Source organism: Lonchura striata, chromosome 13, assembly GCF_050655825.1.
Source record: "Lonchura striata isolate lonStrDom1 chromosome 13, ASM5065582v1, whole genome shotgun sequence".
NCBI classification, from domain to species: Eukaryota; Metazoa; Chordata; class Aves; order Passeriformes; family Estrildidae; genus Lonchura; species Lonchura striata.
Genome location: NC_140715.1, coordinates 19381188 through 19403507, shown reverse-complemented (window position 1 = coordinate 19403507; position 22320 = coordinate 19381188). Strand labels below are relative to the sequence as shown.

At 48.9% G+C, this 22320-nt stretch overlaps 1 protein-coding gene across 6 annotated transcripts in view; it reads right to left on the bottom strand.

The window, feature by feature from the left end:
• HTR4 (5-hydroxytryptamine receptor 4) overlaps positions 1-22320 on the bottom strand; it is a 74982-nt gene that overhangs the window by 14290 nt on the left and 38372 nt on the right. For 4 of the 6 annotated variants that reach the window (XR_002466981.4, XM_085591603.1, XM_021547194.4 and 1 more), the window contains 3 exons: positions 21377-21577; positions 12419-12572; positions 10871-11628 (listed from right to left, as the gene is read on the bottom strand). Coding sequence is in view for 4 of the 6 variants with exons in the window: in XM_085591603.1 (XP_085447729.1) it covers positions 10871-11628; positions 12419-12572; positions 21377-21577 (1113 nt within the window). In the remaining 2 variants the exon portion in view is untranslated. Of the gene's footprint in view, positions 1-1745; positions 1822-10870; positions 11629-12418; positions 12573-21376; positions 21578-22320 lie in introns of all 6 variants that reach the window. The other 2 variants (XR_014958352.1, XM_085591604.1) reach the window with 1 other exon arrangement.

The window sequence follows — 22320 nt, the reverse complement described above, 5'->3', positions numbered from 1 at the left end:
CAGGGCAGCTTTTTCCAGTGCATTTTGATTGTTGCTTTCTGAATCTGAGCTACTTTTGCTGCTGTCCTGATGTTGAGGAGCTGACTTTGACCAGGGAATTGTAAAATCCTACCACACCAGATGGGTAAGGTTTTGTAACTGCTTTGCATAGATATGATGGAAAAATCACATTTTTTCCTCTCTTTGCTCAGCAGAAGCAGGGGAGAGGAGTTATGTCCAAGGGTCACAGGATTTGGCAGCAGCTCAGCTTGGATTGCCCCAGGCAGAGGCAACAACTCCCCGGAGAGCAGAGAGAGCAGCACACCCAGCAGGACACACCTGCAGCCTCTCTCCAGTGCAGCTTTTTGGGAAAATTGCAGCCAAGATGCATCACAACAAAGGGGTGGACACAGGGATGCTTCCAGAGGGGTGAGAGCAGACAGAAACACCGACAGAGGACATTTCACAGACACCTGGCACAAATAAGGAACAACAGCCGGGTCCAGATGCAATTGAGACCTTTGAGTGCTCAGAGGAGATTTAGATCCCAAATTGTGAGGAATCCTGACGTGTCCCAGGCCAGGCTGGACAGGGCTGGGAATAACTGGGAGAATGGAAGGTGCCCATGGCAGGGGGTGGAAGAGGTGAGTTGTGAGGCCCCTTCCAACCCCAACTTTGCTGTGAATCCCTTTCCTGCAGGCTGGGAGGGATGGGGCAGCTCTCCCTCAGTGCTGGCTGCTCTCTGAGCTCAGCTCTGCCTCCCTGTGTGCCCAGCCCTCCAGGGAACCTGGCTGGGGAAATTCCAGAGGGAGGAACACAAACTGCCCTGGACTCTGCTGCTGGAAAGCAGGTGCTGAAATCTGCTGCCTCCCTGAAATCTGTGTGCCTAACGAGGAATAAACAAAAGCACTGAAGGGAAAAAGGAGAGGGAAGGCCCTGCCTGCCCCAAATCTGTTGGGGTTATTGCAGGCTCAGTGGGAGCTGTGCAGTCTGCCCAGGATTTGGGGCTGCAGCTGGAGGGATGGGGATGCTGCAGCTGGAGGGATGGGGATGCTGCAGCTGGAGGGATGGGGATGCTGCAGCTGGAGGGATGGGGATGCTGCAGCTGCTGTGGGGTGTGGCACTGAAGGAGAGAGGCATTCCCTGTGTCCTGGCAGTCCTTGTGACTTGTCACCCCAGGTCCCAGGCAGGGAGGCTGTCCCTGTGACCACCAGGGCTTTCTCAGCCCTGCTCCTTTCCCCTGCCCTGGTTACAAAACCATTTTGAGCAGGATGACAATTCCACACTTGCTCCACGCTTCTGGAGCTGCACGTGTGAAGTGCCCTGGAGCATTCCCATGGTGGCAGGAACCCAGCAGGAACCTCTGAGGGAAGGGGAAGCCTCTGAGCTGTCAGTTTAACCAATTTAAAACAGGTTCAACATGTTCTTGGACACTGCCAGAGATCCAGGGCCTCCCAGGGAAGAATTTTTCCTAATATCCAAAGCCACTCTCTGTACCCTGCTTTTCTCTGTGTGCTGCCCACTGAGGAGACCCTGCAGTGCTGTAGCCTGGAGTGAGACCATCCATCCCAAAGGGGAAAATCCCTGTTAGCCACATTACCCTGCAGCCAGGAGCCCATCCCAATGCCCTGGCAGACCTCCCCATTGCCCTGGGGCTGCTGCCTCCACCCCACAAGTGCTAAGCCATAAATAACTAAAGGAGGGTTTACAGTGGGTTGCAATAAACACCAACAGACAGAGCTGCAGTAATAAAAGAAGGGACTTACAGAGCATGGCCATGGCTAGACAGGAGCTGGTCTGCTGCAGAAGAGCAGGAGGAGCTTGGAGACAGAGGAACAGCCACTTTTAGTGCAGGAAGGAGCAAAGACAAGACACAGTGAGGGAGTTCAGGGGGAAAAAGGAAAAAAACACAGCGCTGGTTAATTGGGAAACAGCCCCACATCAAACACTGAGCAGTCAATGGCATCAGAGCTACACCCCCAAACCTCCCGCTGAACGGAGCCTGACTTTCAGTGTCAGAACCATCTGAGCCATCAGCTGCAGTCCTTCTCTCCACAAACCATTTTGGGATTCATTCTGCTTTCCAAGAAAATCTCCCCATAGGGTTTTAGGCAGGAATCCTCTGCTGAGCCTGTTTTCCAAAAGCTCTTCAGCATTGCTCTGGAAAGGATTTGGGAGCTGGGTCTTGCCTTCCTCCCTCATTCCATGAGTGCCAAACCCCTCTGCTCTGAGGAACCTCTCTGGAGGAAGCCACACCTGGCTTTAAACCAAAGTCCAGGGAGTTGTAACTTGGCCACTTCATTTGTCCCCATGATTTTAGCAGCCATGCTCACGGCTAAAAAATCTGATTTATGAAGGCAGTGCAGAGCTGCTGGAGATCCCTGGCTGGTGGTCCTGGAGTCTTCTGACAGCTCCAATGTGCTGGAAGTGCTGGGTTGGGTTTTTAGGTACACATGGGAGAGAAATAGAGTTACCACTTCATCTTTACCAACACTGGAACTAGGCCTGCCTGCAATTATGAGCTTCAAAATCCCCCTCTGCTGGTCTCTCACCAATTCCCTGAAGTGTAACAGGGAATTCCAGGGGTTCCTAAAACAGCTGTAACCCCTTCCTCATCCTGCACTTTCCTCCTGAGCCAACAAGAGCCTGAAACAATGCACGTGGAACAGAAAATTCTCCTATAAAACAGCACTCCTGGATTGGAAGAAATCAAATTTCAGGCATCTACAATTCCTCAAAGAACTTTTTTTATGGCTAATGTAGAGCTGTCCCTTAATGCACAGCTGAGTCTGAAAGCTTGGAAGCCCTGTGTGTGCAAACAGGAGTGCCAAGAGGGAGGAGAGGAGGGCAGGGAGCTCCAGGACAGCCCAGCAGCCTGTGTGCCCAGGGTTAATTCTGGGACAAGAACAACTCCAAGGTGAGCAGACACAATTTTACAGCCAAATCTTCCCAGGCAAACACATGTGAAGCCAAGCATAGGGGGAAAGAGGGTTTTAAGGAAATTAATTTAGCTTGCAGCTTATTTTAAAGGATTTTATGGGCTTGCTTTAAAATTTATCAAGGACAAAGATCCTTTCAAAAACGGAGGAATTGGTTTGTCACTGAAGTGCATCTTTCATTTCCCTGAGTTCTGTGAGCTGGTGTTTTATGGGGTTCTCTCACAGAATAGAGTCATGGAATATCCTGAATTCTCACAGGATCATCCAGCCCTGCACAGACCCCCCAAAAATCCCACTGTGAGCATCCCTGGAGTTCTGTCCAAACCCTCCTGGAGCTCTGGCTCTGGAGCTTGGGGCCGTGCCCATTCCCTGGGGATCTGGGCAGTGCCAGCACCCTCTGGGGAAGAACCTTTCCCAAAATCCACCCTGAGCTGCCCTGGCCCATCCCTTTCCTGGCTCCTGTCCCTGTCCCAGAGCAGAGATCAGTGCCTGCTTGGCCTCAATCCCACAGTGGCTGAACTGGGCTGTGCCCAAGGAAGGAGCTCCAGGGATGCCCAGGAGCTGCATCCCTGCCTGGGGAGGGACTGGGACACTCCTGCAGGATAAAACATCCCCTTCCCCACTGGCACACAGCTCTTGGGAGCTCTCCTGGCAGCACCTGTGGCAGTGCCAGCCACTCCTCATTGCTTCCCTGCCTGTGCAGCAGCTGCTCCGTGCAGCTCTTGCCTCCAACGCTGGATCCAAGTGTTATGAGGTGCTCTCAGTGCTAATAAATACCAACTCTGCTGCTGTAAAAGGCTGTCACAAAAGCAGCACAGGGCATGAATCTCCCTGAATGCATTAATGTGCCTTTAATATATCAGTGGAAACTGGGACTGCTCCTGTGCGCTGACAGATCAATCAGTGATCAAGTTACTCATAGATAACATTAATGTGAGGCACGACCAGTTTCTTGATTTTTTCTTGAGTTTGCCTGTTTGGCTCTGCTCTGTTTCATGTAGCTTTGCAAAGGGATAAATCCATATTTTTTTGCTTCAATTCTTAAATAAATCTCTACAATATATTGTTCAGCATTGCACTTAAACTGTTGTTTATGTGTTTTTCCAGAAGTGGCTTCACTTCGGTGGTGGAAAAAAGCACTGCCAGGACTCAGAGCTTGGAAAATATGGAGATTAAAGGAATTGTTAGACTTCATTTTGAGAGAGAAAAGTATTTCAGAGCACGAAAAGGCTCCTGTGTGGAAGTATAAAAAAATGGAAGTGGCTGCCCAGGGAGGTTTGGGTCCCCATCCCTGGAGGGGTCCAAGGAATTCCTGGAGGTGGCACTCGGTGCTCTGAGCTGGGGATGGGGCACAGCTGGGACTCGATTCTGGAGGGATTTTCCAGCCTCAGGGATTCCATGATAACACAAACACTTCAGGGATAAAGCAAAAAGCTCTTTAGTGCCACACGCTCTGCCACTCGTGAAGCGCTTTGATGGCTCAGTGGAATGACACCAATTAACAGCCTCATTAACAACCCTTCTGCCACATCTTCAGCAACATCTCTGAGAGGCTGTCAGCGACAGTGGCAGACACCATCCTCACTCAGCGACGTGATCGACTCTGAAACCACTGCCAAGGAAGGCTGAATGGAGCAAGATGGGAATTTGGGAATTCTGACTGCTCGGAGGAGAAGCAGCAGCAGAGGGAGGGAGGAATTCGGGATGAAGCATCAAAGCTCCCGTTCCCAGCCCGGTGCTGCCTGAGCAAGGCAAAGTTACACAGCTGTGCAAAACTCATCCCAGCCTGGGTCTGGAATGTGTCTGTGCCTTCCAACCCAATTTAAGGGCAGCCCAGCAGAAGGCCTGGGTAGGAGTCCCTGGGGAGTTCCCAAACTGCCTCCTAAATCTGGTTCCTGCATCTTAAAGAGCTCTGTTCTCTGTCCTCCTAAATCTGGTTCCTGCATCTTAAAGAGCTCTGTTCTCTGTCCTCCTAAATCTGGTTCCTGCATCTTAAAGAGCTCTGCTCTCTGTCCTCCTAAATCTGGTTCCTGCATTTCAAAGTGCTCTGTCCTCCTAAATCTGGTTCCTGCATTTCAAAGTGCTCTGTCCTCCTAAATCTGGTTCCTGCATTTCAAAGTTCTCTGTTCTGGGCTGCCTGGAATGGTCTGTCACAGCCCCAGAGCGATTAATGCAGAAGTGAGGACTGGAAATCATCAGCTCATGCAGGAACAGCCTCCACCAGCAGGATTTAATAGGGATGGAGCATTTGCAGGGCAGGATGCCATTCCCACATTCCCATGGCAAAAGTGCAGCTTTACCCAAAACCAGGCTGGCTCTGGACCAATTCCCAGGCCAGATGCACTGAGCAGCAAGGATTGCCTCTGCTATGCCAAATAAATCAAAGCAAACCCTCAAATGCCATTTTTCTGTTTTGAAATGGAAAGTTGAAGGCGGAAAGATGCTGAGAGCTGCCCAAGGGCTGGGCTCACAGGTGGGTGAGCACCACAGGCAATGGGAAGGATACCAAAAATGGCAAATTGTTAAAAGACAGTCACATCACAACAGATGTGCTGGATGTCCTCGATACCTTCCTGGAAATACCAAATTTCTGGCCAAAATATTGTGGGAATAACAAGGTTTTCTCTCCCACAGACACTCCAAAAGCTTAAAAGCAATTTTAACACAGCAACAGGGAAGCTTTTGCACATTGTGACTTTACAGTGGGGTGGTGCATACCATGCTTAAATAAATTCTCCTCTAGCAATCAGAAAGGAAGAGAATTATTGAAAAGCAGAACAAAGAACTGAACCTAAAATTAAAATGCACTTACACAATTAGCTCCGAGTTGGAGATACTGCTGGCCCGAGGAAGAACAGAACATGACAATAATTGCTGAGGTTTCCATAGAATTTCTAACCCTAAGGCACGTGGGGTTCTTTGCACATGCTGATTTGCATTGTCTGAAAACACTCTGCTGATAAACCAAATTAATCTCTGGAGAGGAGAGAACCAGCCCAACACATTCAAAGGTCAGTTGAAACAGAAGGTGAGTAGGTGGAGAGCAAATTCTTATCCATAACAGAGCTTATTCAGGTACCAAAATTAGTTTTAAATCCTGTTTTGGAGCTCTGGAGGGAGTGGAGAGATGGCAAAGGACTGGGAGCTGGATTCAGTGTGTGCTGCAGTATGGGGGACGGCTGTTTTAGCTAAATGCAGTTGTTGAAGGTGCACTCCATTATTTAAGTGGGAAGTTTCCACCAGGTCTGGGCTGTGCCAGGAGAAGCTGTCAGACATTCCAGCTGCAGGGAATGTGGGGCTGTGGCCAGCAGGGCTCTGCTCTGGCCGTGGATCCCAAATTCCAGCTGCAAGGCAGGTCCTGCCCCACCAGGACACAGCTGCCCTCACTGCCCAAAGCACAGATCGTGCAATGAGGAGCAGAAAAAGGTGCTATATGTAATACATGTTATAAAATAATTCGTGCTGAATGAAATTAAAAACCACAGCATCTCGTGCCCTAAAACCAGTGTCAGGCAACAAGCAAGCTAAGTGATAGAAATACAAAATACCAAAAAGACACTGTCTCCAGAAATGTATATTCCAAAGGATTTCTCATCTGACAAGACCCCAGCTGGAGACATTTTTGATAGGCATCATCAGAAGCTTCTCCCAGAGATTTTCACCTGAAGCATTCCAGCAATTTTCCACCAGTTCTGGGAAAAGCACAATAATGTGCTAAAGAAAACCCCTTCCAAAGCCCGAGAGTCTGCACAGAAATGGACCCCTCAGAACTGAGCTTGGAGACCCTCGAGGACTTTGGTGCCATAGAAGCCAAGTCCTGAGTCCCCCAAGCACCGACCCCCTGGCTCAGAGTCAAATCGCTTGTGGCTTTCTTTTTTTCCAAATTTATACTTTGATTATTTAATACATTATTATTTAATAAATTTCCTTAATTCTTAAATTGGCGTTTTCATTTATACAAAGGTGAGTTACATCTCAGTCCTTCCAGAGCTCCCTGCAGAGCTTCCCCACCACACACATCCTGATGCAGAACTTCTGATCCCAAATCTTGTATTAGGCCAAATAACAAAAAAAAGGTTTAGCTGCACTGTAATCTCTCTTTCCAACATCCAGGCATATTGAAAGAGATTATCTTTTGAAAATGGAAGGAAACTGTGTTATTGTAAAGCTCTAATCTCCTCTATCCTTTGTAGGAAATAAGATAAATATCTTGATTTCACTCAGCACAATTACAAGAAGCTTTTCTCTTATCAGCAGCTCTCTGTTCCCTGGAGTGAGGCATTTTTGGAGCTGGGACAAGGCTTCAGCAGCTCTTTGAGGAGCAGGGGTTGGGGGAAGGAGGTTCCTCTGGTATGGGGGGGTAACCTGGGCTTTGTGGAACACCCCCATTCCTGCACCTGAGGGTTCCTCTGCTCCTGGACCCTGCAGCAGATCCCAAATCTCTCCTGCCCAGCCCAAATCTGAGGGACCTCTGATGGTCACAGCTCCCTGTGCCTGCTCAGACCCCTGACAGCCCCAGCCACAGGGAGTGGCACAGAAAGGCTGGCACTGATGCCAAGCTGGAAAACCACGCCAGGGAAGTTGGAACATAAGTTTGGTTGTAAATATTGGCAAAGCTTCATTCAAAAATTAAGAAAGCTCCTTCCAGAAATGACAAAACTCTTTTTTTTTTTTTAGTTGTTACTGAGTCTAATCATCCCCTGTATTTTTAGAGAATCCCTTTCCAGGTTGGCAGCTAATTAAATTTAGGTGAAAACCAAATTGCCTGTTGACTATTTAACAATATTAGCATTTCCAGGCAGCAATCAGATCTCCCCAGCCTGGGCTTGGTCTGGAGCCATTTCTGCTGGCACAGGGAGCTGATCCCTGAGCTGAAACCTCTGGAGAGGAAAACACATCTTGAGCAACCTCTGGCTGCCCTGCCCTGGCCAAAATGGATGAAATATCACTGAAATAATCATTTTTAAATGCCCATCATTTGCTGTGTCTCTCAAGTTGTGCTCAGGAATTTCCCAAACAAGAATTTAGTGGGAATGTGCTTTATCAGCACCTTGGCAAGTGGGGGGAAGTTCTTCCCTGATGGTGCCATGAATAAAGGAACTGCTGGAGAAGGGGCAACACAGACCCCAAAACTCTGCAGGTGCCACCAGCACAAAAACTCCACATTTGCCTCCAAAAAAACCTCCAAAAACGCGCAGTGCAAATCCAGTGTGAAACAGAGAGTCTGGGGGACCGAGGGGAGGGCAGAGCAAGCCCAGAAGATCCACCTGGGGTTCAGGAACTTGTCCTGAGGGAGACAGAAGCTGTCAGAGCTCTGATTCATCTTGCAGGATCATTAAAATCCCCAGGCAGCCAGAAATTTTAACCCTTTCCAACCCCCAGCACTCTGCCTTGGGAAGCTCCGTGGCCTCCTCACCTGCCTTAGTGCCCAGGGAAGGATGAAGAACAGGAGGAGGGAGAACAGGAGGAGATGTTTTACCTGCAAGCCCAGATCCTGAGGGACCTTCTGGGTGCACCAGGAACAGCTCTGAGGGACAACCTCTACGTTTCCTGAGCTGAGCCACAGCTGCAGCCCATGAAATCCCAGCCTCACAGGTGGGGTGGGACCACTGCTCCACCCCCAGCACCATCTGTGCTCTGGGGGAACCCTGGCCGAGAGCCAAACATCACAAACCATCCAAAAACCACCACAAACCATTCAAAATCCACCACAAGCCATCCAAAACCCATCACAAACCATTCAAAAACCATCATAAACCATTCAAAAACCATCATAAACCATTCAAAAAACCACCATGAACCATTCAAAATCCACCACAAGCCATCCAAAACCCATCACAAACCATTCAAAAACCATCATAAATAATTCAAAAACCATTCAAAAACCATAATAAATCATTCAAAAACCATTCAAAAAACCACCACAAACCATTCAAAAATCCACCACAAACCATTCAAAAAACCACCACAAACCATTCAAAAACCATATAAACCATTCAAAAAACCACCACGAACCATTCAAAATCCACCACAAACCATTCAAAAATTCACCCAAAACCATTCAAAAACCATCACAAACCATTCAAAAACCCACACAAACCATTCTATGGTTCCAGGATTCTGTGGTCACTAATCCTTTTGCTCCACAGCAGCTCTGAGCACTTTCCTAGCACCAGGGATTTATTTTTATTCCACGGGATCCGTGGAGCTGTTAAACCTCTAAAAGCTGGAGCCTGAGCTGCTGCACTCCTGTTCCAGTGGCAGCAGGGAGCACTGGGGCTCACTGCAGCTCCAAACCCCCAAGGTGCTTCTTTTCTGCTTTTTCCCACTTTGTTTCTCTTGGCTCATTCAAGAGAAAAATCAGGAAGTGTTTTCCTTTGGAGAAATCCAATTGACATTTGAAGAAGAGCTCTCAGTGCTGGAAAATGAGTGGTAAATAAACCTCTCACCAGAGCTTTCCCTGAAGAGAGCAGTGCAGTGCTCTGAGCACTTCTGAGAGGAAACAGAGCACACCAGGGTGACCTCCCTGACCCACACGTTCCAGAGTTTGTCTGCTCAAATAGATTTCCCCCAAAGCCATCTTCTTTGCTACGGCAAAATTTCACAACTTGTTTTATCCAGAAATTCCAGCAATGCTGACCTGGCTCCCCATCCACTTGTGCTGTACAGGAGTTCAGTGATTCATCGAGGCAGGAGTTTGTTGGTTTGTGTTCAATAAATATCTACTCGTGACAGAAGAAATGCAAACAATCTGTTTCAAGGGGAGCACAGCATTTTTCAGATGATTTTGGCTTTTTTCAGTCTGGTGTTGCACAGAGCCCTGAACGCCCAGAAATCCCCATCTATTTACAGTTCATTATTGTGCTAATTTTTGTCATAGCTGAGTTCAGCACAAGATCTGTCCCTCTTGCCACTGCTCTCCCTGCTGGGGGACAAAAAGCAGCTGTAAAATCCCACTGGAACAACCAGTGGCAGAAACCTTTGGTCCCTTTCCTAAAGAAGATGCAGCAGGCAGCATCCACAGGGTCAAGTTGTTTCCTTCAGACCAAATGATGCCAAAATTCACACACAACTTCTGCATCCTCCCAGCTCTTTCCTGGGCACACCTGCTGTTCCCTACAAACCCAGGCTGTCTGAGCACCTCAGGATTGCTTTTGCCCCATCCCTTTCTAAGCACTGACACCACCAAGATATTGCAAAATGAAAGCAATCCTGTACAAACTCCTCTTGCTGGTGGCTGCAGGCTCTGGCAGCCCTGGGCTGATGCCTTCAGTTTGAGATTTCACATTTTCCAGGCTCTGTACTGCGTTGGTACAGAACTCTGAACTCCATGTAAAATGTCAGCAAGTTCTCATAGCTCAGGCACACAGAAAAATCCTTCTCCAGCCCAGAACCAGCTCAGGCACACTGAACAATCCTGAACCAGCCCAGAACCAGCTCAGCACACTGAACAATCCTGAACCAGCCCAGAACCAGCTCAGCACACAGAACAATCCTTCTCCAGCCCAGAACCAGCTCAGGCACACTGAACAATCCTGAACCAGCCCAGAACCAGCTCAGGCACACTGAACAATCCTTCTCCAGCCCAGAACCAGCTCAGGCACACTGAACAATCCTGAACCAGCCCAGAACCAGCTCAGCACACTGAACAATCCTTCTCCAGCCCAGAACCAAGGACATGCTGCAGCTTCAGCCCCAAAAAGTGCAAACAGGGAATGGAGGAGAGCAGCCTGGGAGGGTGGGACTGCATCACCTGGAGCTGGAATTGGACAATGAACCCCAACATGGAAATGGACCCAAACTCATAAAAGTGTCAAAACTCGTGACCAGGAGTCCACCTGGGGTGGAGCCACGGCCAGGCTCTGGCACCCAAGGTGCATCCTGTGAAGGCCTTTCCATAAATCCCTATTCCTTTAGCACTGTAGCCCCTGAGGGCAGCGGGGCAGACTCACCTCAGCACGTGCGTGGAGCCGTTGATGGTGGTGGTGGAGCAGGGCACGGTCTGGCCCAGGATGGAAGGCCTTCGGTAGCGCTCGTCGCCGCAGCACAGGATGATGAGGAAGGCACGTCTGAAAGCCTTGTTGAGGAAGGCGTAGAGGAAAGGGTTCAAGCCCGAGTTGATGTAGCCCAGCCACAGGAAGGCCGTCCACAGCTTGCCGGGCACCGTGTAGTTAATGAAGGGATCCACGATGTTGGTGACGAAGAAGGGGGCCCAGCAGAGGCAGAAGCAGCCCATGATGATGCACAGGGTCTTGGCGGCTTTGGTCTCGGTTTTCATGCGGTGGGTGCTGTGCTGGTCGGGGGGGTTCTGCCGTGGCTCCTGGTGGCCCTGCCGTGGCTCCTGGTGGCCCTGCCGGGGTTCCTGGTGGCCCTGCCGGAGTTCCTGGTGGCCCTGCCGGGGTTCCTGGTGGCCCTGCCATGGCTCCTGGTGGCCCTGCCGGGGTTCCTGGTGGCCCTGCCGGGGCTCCTGGTGGCCCTGCCGTGGCTCCTGGTGGCCCTGCCGGGTTTCGGCCGGGTTCCCCGCGCGCTGCAGCAGGCGGATCTGCCGCGCGTGCGCCCGCGCCGTCACGTAGATGCGGTGGTAGGCCAGCACCATCAGCAGGAAGGGGATGTAGAAGGCCACCACGGAGCAGGTGATGGCGTAGGGCTTGTTCACCATGAAGATGCAGTAGGTGGAGTTGGAGGCCTTGTTGAACTGTCTCTGCTGGATCTGGGGTGGGAGGGGAGAAGGAATCAGAGAACGGGTTGGGCTGGGAGGTGTCAGCTGCACGCTCATGATCTCAGTGCAATCAGCCAGCTTAGGAAGCTTTCTCTACGGCCTCAGGTCAAATGTAGTGCTCTCTTGGGAGTCAGAATCTGTCAGCACAGAAAGTCTAAAATTCTCAGCATTCAGGACTCCAGCAGGGAGGGACCTTAAAAATCATCTTGTGTCACCCCCTGTCATGGGCAGGGACACCTTCCACTAGACCAGGTTGCTCCAAGACCCATCCAGCCATCCTTGGACACTTGGACACATCCACAACCTCCCTGGGCAGCCTGTGCCAGGGCCTCCCCACCCCCCAGGGAAGGAGTTTGTCCTAATATCCATCTAACCCTGCCCTCTGGCAGTGTGCAGCCACTCCCTTGTCCTGGCACTACCAGCTCCTGCTCATTTCTAAAGAGAATAATCCTCCCCATTATTTAAGTGAGAGCTGCAAAGGCCAAGGGGACCATGGACTCCTGAGGTGTTGTCAGGGCCAGCTGGGGTTTGGCCTTTTTTCCAAGGACTCCTCACTGAACTGAGAGTGAATGTGGCTAAAATCCTCTCCCAGGCCACCCCATCCTGTGTCAGTCCTTCCAGGACAGAGCCACCTCAACCCCCCTTAAAGAAATTCAGCAGCCCCTCTGCACTGGCAACAAGAAGTTTCTCCTTCTTTTTCCCTTTCCCCGAAAATTGCTTTTTAGAGAACATCCAGCACTCATCCAGCACATTGGATTGGTGTCCCAGCTTGGCTACTCACCAGATCAATGATGCCAATGCTATTCCAGCCCTGCATGATGGGGAGGAAGGAAATGAAGGTTGGGATGATCCAGCAGCCCCCCAGCATCAGCGCGATGCGCAGCGGGGTCATCTTGTTCCTGTACACCAGGGGCTGGCAGCAGATGGCATAGTACCTGCAGGGCAAAAATGTCATCAAGCAGATGGTTCTCAGCTTCTTCATGCAGCAAAGCCAGTTCTTTATTCACATATCTCATTTTTCTGTAGTTTTCACAGACTTTGTGTGCAGCTCCAGGTGGCTGGGAGTTTTCCTGCCACTCAGTTCATTGGTTCGAAGGTGTTTGTGTGTGTAGCTGTTAAGACTTTTTGTATTCACAGGTGTATATATTTTTGGATTCTCATGGGACAGATCTTTTGTTATTAAAGGTGCAAATTGGTTTTCTTCAAAAGACTAACTCGTTGTGTTAACTGACTTTCATTTTCAAGATTCTTTCACATGGGAACTTAGCTAGCTGCTTAGCTGCACTTAGAAAAGTAACAGGCCCAAACCCTGATTTGATAAAGCTTTTCTTTTATAAGATTCCTACCTATATGAGACACAAAAACGGCACAGAAGCAGTCAGAAGAGATTTTCAAACTTTCTAAAAATTAAATTGCAAAGCCCTTCCTCCAGCTGCCTTCCAAAACAGAGGGAAAACAGGGGTCTGTAGCCTGCTTCCATGGGCCCTCACACAGGAACTGGGGATGTTTCCCCAGGGTTCATGTAAGGAAAAGGCAGATTTTCTGCTTCCCAGCCAGGGAGAACGAGGCACAGGTAAATGCTGTGGGCTGTCTGAGGTGGCAGGGCAAGGGAGAAATCCCATTTTCAGCCCTGCTCTCCCTCTGCACTGAGGATGTTCCCACCCTCCAAGGAATATCCTTTCCTTCCAGGCAACCTTAGCTGCATTTCCTTCCTGCACTGGACATTTATTTTGACAAGGCTGCAAAAGCTGGTAGCACAAATTAACAAAGTCTCCCAAAGCTGTGAAACTGGCAGTGGAATGTTCTTCCATTTCCCAGGAATCCACCTCTTTTCAGCTGGGCTTTAACCTTCCCAAGGACAGGGCAGAGGTGTCTGCACCATCAAGGGGATGTGCCCTGAACTCTCCTCCCTCCTCCTGATCCCTTCAAAACATCCCAAGTGCAACAGGTCCCTGCCCCAGAACAGTTAAGACCTAAAAATGTCTTCTCAAAGAGAGAAGAAATCAAATTTTTCTCTTTGTTTGACCCCCCTGCAGGTGGATCTCTCCATCAGGAAGGGGTAGCAAACATAAAACTGGAATTACTACTTATTCCAAAGAAGACCAGATCAGCAAATATCCAATTGCAAACTTTCAGTGGTCCTGACCTGACAATCAGTCTCAGGTTCCCAATAAAATATTTTCTTCTCTTTAGATTTTTGGATTTCAGCACACTCTGCAAAAAAATTTATGAGGGCAGCGGAACCATGAATTAGAGGAATTAAATTAGCAAGCACACGTGTGTGTATTAAAGAGCTGTTCTTCGAGCTGTGTATTTATTTCATCAAGATTTGAATGGGAACCAAGAGCTTTATCCTAAACAGGCACAAAAATATAAGAATTTCCATTTTTTTCCTAAGGCTTTTTTTTTTTTTTAAAGTCATGTGGAGTCAACCGAATTGCTTTATTTTGATAAAATCACATTATATATTCCACACAGAGGCTTGAAATAATATCAAAGTGTCAAAAGAAAACATTTCTTAAAAGTCTCTTTGGAACAAGATTCAAAATGTCACAGGGGAAAAATGCTGAAACAGGCATTCAACTCCTGCAATTTGATAATTCCTCTATTCTCCTCTGGTTTCCTATGTGCATGAAAAATCAGCCTGTTCCTCTGGAAAGCTTCACTTCCAAAAAAGAGGATTTGCCAGGAGCTGCTCTCTCAGAGCTGTGGGTGAAATGTTCCTCTGGTGGAGCTCCAGCTCCCCTGGGGCTGGTCCCTGCTCCAGGAAATGACCTTGGAATTCCAACAGCAATTTTGGGGATGTTTACTGGGACAGGAGGAGCTTCCCCTGGCATCAGCTCTGACTCTCAACACAAAGGATCTATATTTAAAAATAAATGTAAGCTATTTCATTATTTCTTATCTCGAGGTCACCCACTGGAAGTGCTGGACATCAAAGGCATCAAAGGCAAGGCACGAGAGACTCCATTTCTTTGCAGAAAGGGCAAAAGAAGAAATCCAATCAATGAAAGGATAAAACCAGCCAAGACAGCAGCTACCCTTTGACAAGTTGGAAAGCAAACAGGAAGAGAAAACCACTGTACACTGATAATTAACTGCAGCAGGAAAACAATTCTTGCCAGCAGTTGGAGTGATCACATTTCTCTGCTCCTCTCTCTGCTGCAGCTGAATTACACTGAATAGTTCCTGCTATTAAAGGCCATTAGAGTAAAAATTATGCCTGTAAAAATGACACCTTAAGCTCTCATATTTCTTCCCTCCCAGTGATTCAGCAGCAATTTTCCTCCAGTTTCACGTCAGAAGATTTTATTTTATTTCACTTTCGCTGCTACCAGAACTTCCCCCGTGCTCAGCCAGTCAAGCTGGGCTCCTGCTGTCACTGTTTTGGGTGACAAGTGCCCTGAGCAGGGGTGGGTGACACTTGTGTGACAGGAAGGGAGGCAGAGGAGCACAGCACCCACTCCTCAGAGCCCAGCAGGGTTTCCACCCCAGGAATCAGACACAGACAGCTCTGAGTGCCACCAGAAATCCTGGAAGTCACAGCTGGGGCAGGAGCTGCTGGCTTGGTCTATGTGGTGGCCTGAGCATTTAAACAGCTATTTATTCACTGGGAGAAAAGTAATTATATCTGTGAGATTGTCAATAGTTTTAGCCAGAGGCTGGAATAAAGACATGCTCTGTACTCCTGCTCCATTTCAAGGCAGAGCTGTTTTCCTGGGCTCACAAGGAATATCTGGTACGTGCTGCTGTGGCAGCCTGATGGATGAACACAAAATGCAATGCATGCACATGATTAATCCCATGTCCAGGCCCAATTAAATATTAATTCTCTCTATTATCAGTCAAGTTCTTCGCAAATGTTCACTTCCCTGCACCTACAGCGGAGCAGCTGATGTGAAACCTCCTCTCCTCTGCAATGACATTCTCCACTGGAGGGGAAACACAGGAATCCCTTCCCAGAGCTGCAGCTCTTCCAATAAAGCAAAGGTTATTATAAGACTTCTCCTCTTCCTTATCAGACATTTGCCACAGGAATGAATCAGGTGCTAACATGTTACAGGTGGCTGAAAAGAAGAAATCCATCATTTCTCTGCCTTTGGGGCTCTTCTGGCCACTGCAGAAATCACAGAATCACAGGGAAGGGATTTGGGAAGGGACCTTAAAGATCATTTAACTCCAACCCAACCATGGCAGGGACACCTCCCACTGTCCCAGGCTGCTCCAAGCCCATCCAGCCTGGCCTTGGGCACTGCCAGGGATGCAGGGGCACCACAGCTGCTCTGGGCACCCTGTGCCAGGGCTGCCCACCCTCCCAGCCAGGAATTCCTTCCCAAATCCCATCTATCCCTGCCCTCTGTCAATGGGAAGCCATTCCCTTGCCCTGGCACTCTCTTTTCCATCTTCCCCCAGGCACTGGAAGGGCCCAGCTGGGAACCAGTCCCACACTTTCTGCAGCTCCCCAGCCTGGATCTGCCCTGCCTGCCAGCAGCACCACGGGCTGGGGGCCATGGCAAGCAATTCCTGATTTATCCAAGCACCTCCTCAACCCTGTGGCTGTGGAAAAGCTGCCCTGGAGCGCTCAGCTCCTGCCTCAGACCACACCACCGCTCCTTCCTGCCTCCTGGGCATGCAGAAATGGAATTATGGAGCTGCAGGAGATCATTCCCTGCCCTTGGAGGGGAATTCAAGCATCTCCCTGGTTTGCAGAGCAGTTGGGAGCTGGGAGCCTGCAGGCACTTACCCTGCAAGGAGCTCTCAGCTATCACAGACAGACAAATCCACCCCCAGCCTTACTGACAGCCTGGCTCTGGGGGTGGCCCACACTTGAAAGCGTTTGGTGTCATGTGCATATGTAAAATGATGTACATAGCATATGTTGGATCATCCTGGGGCCAGGATGAGACACACAACACTCACTGAGCACTCATACTGAGTAATATTTCACCCCCCCTTAAATCATCTAGGAAAAAAGAATCCAAAAGACAGGAAAACTGGGGAAAAAAGAAGACAAAAGGATGGAAAAACTGGGAAAAAAAGAAGACAAAAGGATGGAAAAACTGGAAAAAAAAGACAAAAGGATGGGAAATCTGAAAAAAAGAAGAAAAAAGGATGAGAAAACTAGAAAAAGAAGACAAAAGGATGGGAAAACATTGGGTGCTACTGTCTCTCTCCCAAAGTTAGGGTGCAAGAGCCAAGCCCTCTGTCAGTGGGAGATCACTGCCCTTGTCCTTGTCCCTCAGGGAATCCAGACTGGGACAGAGCTCCAGCTGAGCCCTGACCAAGTGATGAACCTAAGGAGCCACAATTTCAATTTATTTGCGCCTGTGGAAGATTAATCCAACACTGCTGTTGCTGATATTTCAGTGAAAACAGGTTCTGGCCTCTGTATAACCAGATTTTAATATTTTTTTGGAAAGAACAGCTCTTTCTATTTTCCTTTTCCCCACTGAACAAATAAGCTTTGGGCTCTCGTTGTGCCAAATAAAACAAAGTTCTGCATCGTCGGTCCAGAAAAAGAAAATGTCCTAAAATGATTATATCTAACAAAATTAAATTCTTATTAGAAAAACAACGGCCTGCTGGTGTTGAGATAATTACACTGAGAAAAATGCTAAAGAGAACAGTTAATTGGAGCTGGATAAATTTAGCAGGGAACACAAACAAATGGATGCTGCCAAATGGGGAGAGAGGGGGCTCCTCCATGGTCCCTGTGAGGCTGAGGTGTGTGGAGGGTTATTGGCAGCCAGGGTGGCAAAATAAATGAAATATTTCTGGAGGGTTTGCAAAGCTGAATAAGGGGCAGAGTGTGCCGTGGCCATCTGCTCTGGGATTTTCCTTGATGCCCTCGGAGGTGGATGCTGCAGTGCCTGGGCTGCTGCTGTGGCTGGCAGGGACAGCTCCACAGCTGTGTCACCTCCCAGAGCCCAGCTGGAATTGGGGGCACAGGAATTTACAGGAATTCCATCTGGAATTTGGGGCATTTAATCAGACTGTAAGCATGAATTACTACCAGCTAGCCAAAGTTTAATCACCCTCCCCACTAACAACCTCCCCGTGGTCCTGGGCAGCCAGGGATGCTCCACAGGGCACTGCTGGGCACTGTGGCTTCCTCCCAGCTTGGGAAAACACCCAACCACAGCCTGGGCATCCTTTGGGCACCAGTCAGCCCCTCGTGCCCGTCTGTGATGCCACGGGCAGGGGAATGCTGGCCTGGAGCACCGGGAGCAGGGCAGTGCCCACCCTGCGTCCCCCGGGGCCACGCTCTGTGCCCTGGCACACGATGGCACCACAGGGCTCGGGAGGCTTTACAGCATCACCTCTCCCACGGGCCTGAGCTAATTTGCTGCCCATTAATGGTAATTAATGTTTGCAAACAGCATGAGGAGCAGCTGTCGCTCTCTCCGGGTGCATCTGCCGTGCCCTAGCAGGGATTTTGGGCTGTGCCTGAGTGGAGGATTGTGAGAACCCCAGGCTTGGTCTGGGGTCTCATGTGCTGGAAAAGTCTCTCCTCCAAGCTGTGCTTCCAAAGGAAAACTCCACAGCCTCTTGTTGTTCGGTCTCAAGTCAGTTTATTGCAAGTTATCTAAAAGATTTTCTCCTTGGGCTGCTGTGGTTTGCTCAGAGCTCAGGCAGAGGCACACACACACCCTGACATCCTCTCTGACCCCGACTGCTTCTTCTCTCCTGCCCAGGGCTGCTGCTGTCTTTTATATGGGACATTACGTGTTCCATGGTTACAGTTTTTCCCAATGCCTATTACCTATATTAAATGGTGCTTTTCTATCTTTTATAAGATACATTACGTATAACATGTTTACAATTATTCCCCAATACCTACTACCTAGATTACCAAGTGCTTTTCTACTCTAAACCAATCTGTGAGTGCCAACATCACCAAGAACATGGAGGCGAGGAAGAAGAAGGAGGAAGAACAGGATCAGCCCACTTTCCTCCATCTTAGAACTTCTGACCCCCATGTACAAAGTAAAAACCCCCCTGGACAGGTGCTAAAACCCCACTGTACAATACTAAAAAATTTTCCCCTCTACTTTGTAACTACTTTTACTATCCCATCTAACCCTTTGTGACTGCTTGTTCCACCTTCAAAGTTGGTAACTCATTCCATGGTTCAAACCCAAAATCACAGCTGTTTGCAGCTGCCTGCCAGGGTCTCAAATGCTTCTGACCAAGGCCTGGAACCTCCAAAAACGTCTGAGGGACATTTGGAGTTCCAACAGATCAAAGGACACACTCAGGACTGGTTTGTAGCCCTGGGACAGGCAGGAGGCTGCAGGAGGCAGGCAGGGGATGCTCCAGCTGCATGAAGAGGTGCCAGATGTGCCTCCAAACCCAAACCCACAGGCAGCTGGGACCTGTTTGTTTCTCTCTTGTTTTCTCCATCCCCCAAAGACTTTGAGAAGCAATTGCATTGCAAATTGGACTGCAAATATTGGAAGAGAAAATTGCCTCTCCTGACAGGTTTGCTGTATTTGGAGACTCCGTCAGAGCTTCTGGGTTTGTTTATCTGCAGTGCAATTATTTTTTATTGCGCTGGCACAAAGAATGGGCATGTATGCATAAAACATGCAATAAATGTATATTTCAAGGGTAAATCTCTCTAATATATTAGAATATCAAAGAGATGATGAAAAAGCTTAAGGCAGTGGCAGCAAACTTTGGATTCAGTGAGCCCTGAGATACCTTTGCTACCTTGGAAAATCCCTTTTCCAACTGAGACTGGCAGAGGCTGTCTGCAGTACTGCTCTCCCTGTGTCTTAGCAGTAAAATCCCGTTATTACATGGTGATTTCTCCAGATTTTCTCCAATGCCTTTGAGAATTCAAGCCTCAGTGCTTGTTTCCATCTTTTCCAGAGGCAGCAGTGGAAATGGATACAAGACTTTATCAGATAAAAGTCTTTTCAAACAACACTTTGTGAATATGCTGAAGGGAATGACTTTCAAACTGAGTCTTTAGGATTAGATTAACCACCTAGTTTCCTTTAAAAACCCCTTGAAACTCACACCTGCATACCCTGAAATAAAACAGAAGGCAGGAGATAGATCACTGAGAAATTACCAACTAGAAGCAGCACACTGCCATAAATTCTGAATGAACACAAGAGCAAACAGCTGAAAAAATGGAATTAAGCCCTGGGAAGGAAGCAGCGCTGCCCCTGCAGCCCAGGGAGGGGGGAAGCTGGGCTGAATCATCCTTCCCTCCACAAAAACCTCTCATTCACCCACCTGCTCTGCCCTTTTGGGGTCACCCACCCCCTCCTCCTCACCTATTCTGGCCCCTTCACACTGTTCTCAATCAGAACTCGCTGTGGGAAAAAAACAACCCCAAACCAACTAAAAAATGTCAGAGAAACTCAGGTTAATGCCCAGGGCTCAGGTGGAGGGGTATCCCCAAAGCCGCAGCTCCAAGCCCAGGCTGTCCCAGGACCTTGGGGACAGATGGGGACAGGCAGCAGGAGCTCTGGACATGGGGAGGTCTCCAGGAGGGCAGGAGAAAGGGGGAACCTCCTTCCTGTGCCCCTTACATGGGAGGTTCCTCATCCCCTGCTGCAGAGCTGGGGCTGAAATCCCAATTTCCCTTCTCTCCACAACCCTCTCTATTTAATTAAGAGCCTGGAGAATCAAACTCCAACATTTCAGAGAGCAAGGTCACGTCCAGAGCACGGTGCCCAACATCTGCTTGCTTGGTAATTGGCTCAGAGTGGCAATTTGTCAATGGTTTGAAGATAATGAGCTTCCCATTTGTGTTCCAGCCATCGAAACTTGCAGATAAGGACAGGAGCTGTGGCTGCTGGATGTCAGCTTCTCTCTGGATACAGAACTGCCTCCCACCCCACAGCACTGCTGCCCATCAATACAGAGGTGAAGCAACTTTTTTTTAAGTCTGGCTGCACTCAGACTCTCAAGGTACTGAAATGCCACGTATTTAAATATCAGCTGTCACAATAACAAGAATAATTATGGTTATTTTGGCTCTGTTAGCAACACTAAGTAGAAGTGTTTTTAAAGGTATTGAAATCTCCACACAGAACTAAAAAAAAAAAATAAAAAAAATTAATGAATAGCCAAAATGTTTTCTACTGAGTGTTTATCTTGTGAAAAACTCTTATGGAAGTTCTGCCATTTACCCAAAAATCTGCAGACAGCAGTCAAACAGAACTGCTCACCATAAATTATTGAGGCTTTGGGCTTTATTTCCAGGTGGCAAGAAAAGTTTGAAAGAAAGGCAAGTTTTTAGACTCTCCCAGGAGATTTAGGCTGGAGAAGACCTGTGCCTAATCCTCACCTTGTCACCAAGAGAACTGAGTGTCACATCCGGGTGACACCTCCAGGGATGGGGACCCAAACCTCCCTGGGTGGCTCCAAGGCCTGAGCTCCCTTTCCATGGGGAAATTCCTGCTGGTGCCCACCCTGAGCCTGCCCTGGTGCCCCTCCCTGTGCCCCAGCTCAGCTCCCACCTCTGGGCACATTGGAGGTGTCTTGGGAACAGAACCACGCCTGCTCAGTGCTGCCAGCAGAGCTGTGCACAGAACAGCCCAGCCCCTCCCCAGAAATCTCATCCCATTCCAAATTTCCCCGCCCTCGTCAGGATTCTCTCCAAAACCAGCCACTGGGAGGGATTTATTGCTCTGCTGTTCCAAGCAGGTCCATCTTTGGCAGCTGGGGCTAACCCAGGAGGCAGCAGAGGCTTCCAGCAGTGCCCCAGTGCAGCTGGTACCTGTCCAGGGAGATGCAGCAGAGGTGCAGGATGGACGCCGTGGTCAGCAGCACGTCCAGCGAGGTCCTCACCAGGCAGAACATCTCTCCATAGATCCAATTGTCCTGAACCAGCTCCATGGCCCCAAAGGGCATCACCAGCACCGACACCAGCAGGTCAGCGAAGGCCAGGGAAACAATGAAATAGTTGGTCTTGATTTTCCTGCAAGGCAGATCACAGCATTAGGGTGGGTTCAGTGCAGCAGCCCCCACACATGGACAGAGATTCCAGCTTGAATTTGGGTTTAATCTGCTCCATCGCACCAAAAGCTCCTCTCTATCACACTCCTCACTTTATATGATTGCTCCTGGCTTGCTCCTGGTTTTTAGGGCTAAATATCCACCATTTTCCTGGCCTAAACACATCTTTCTGCTCACCTAGAGGAGGCAAATGGATGCTCACAGGCCTCTGCATGTGGCTCAGCCTCACAGCTTTCACTGGAGACTTTGGGCTGGAGGAGGGGGATTTTATTTTAACTTGTAAATGGAGAAAATCCTTCCAGAAAGCACTGAGAATAATCTAGACTGAAGCTGTAATTTTAACTTGAAGAGTACTTTTTAAATCACAACAATAAAATAGAATTAAATCCATTAAAAATCCCACGCAGCACATGAATAGAGGCAGTTAAATCTCTCTGCTCCTAAGGCTGGGCTGACAATTCCCAGGGTTAGCAGCAGCCTTGAGACAGGAATTGTGCCTGTGACCCCCTCAAATCATGGGCAACATTTGCTAAGTTGTGCTGGAGCTGCACAGCCACAACCAGCCCTTGCTCTGTGTGCTGCTGCTGAAGCTCATTGGGAAATCTGAGATGGAAAAGGGCCAGAGGCCGACCTGTTTCTCCAGGGAATTGCTGCTTGGCTGTGCTTTTCACTGATTTGTCTGCTCTTCTACACCGAGGATGCTGA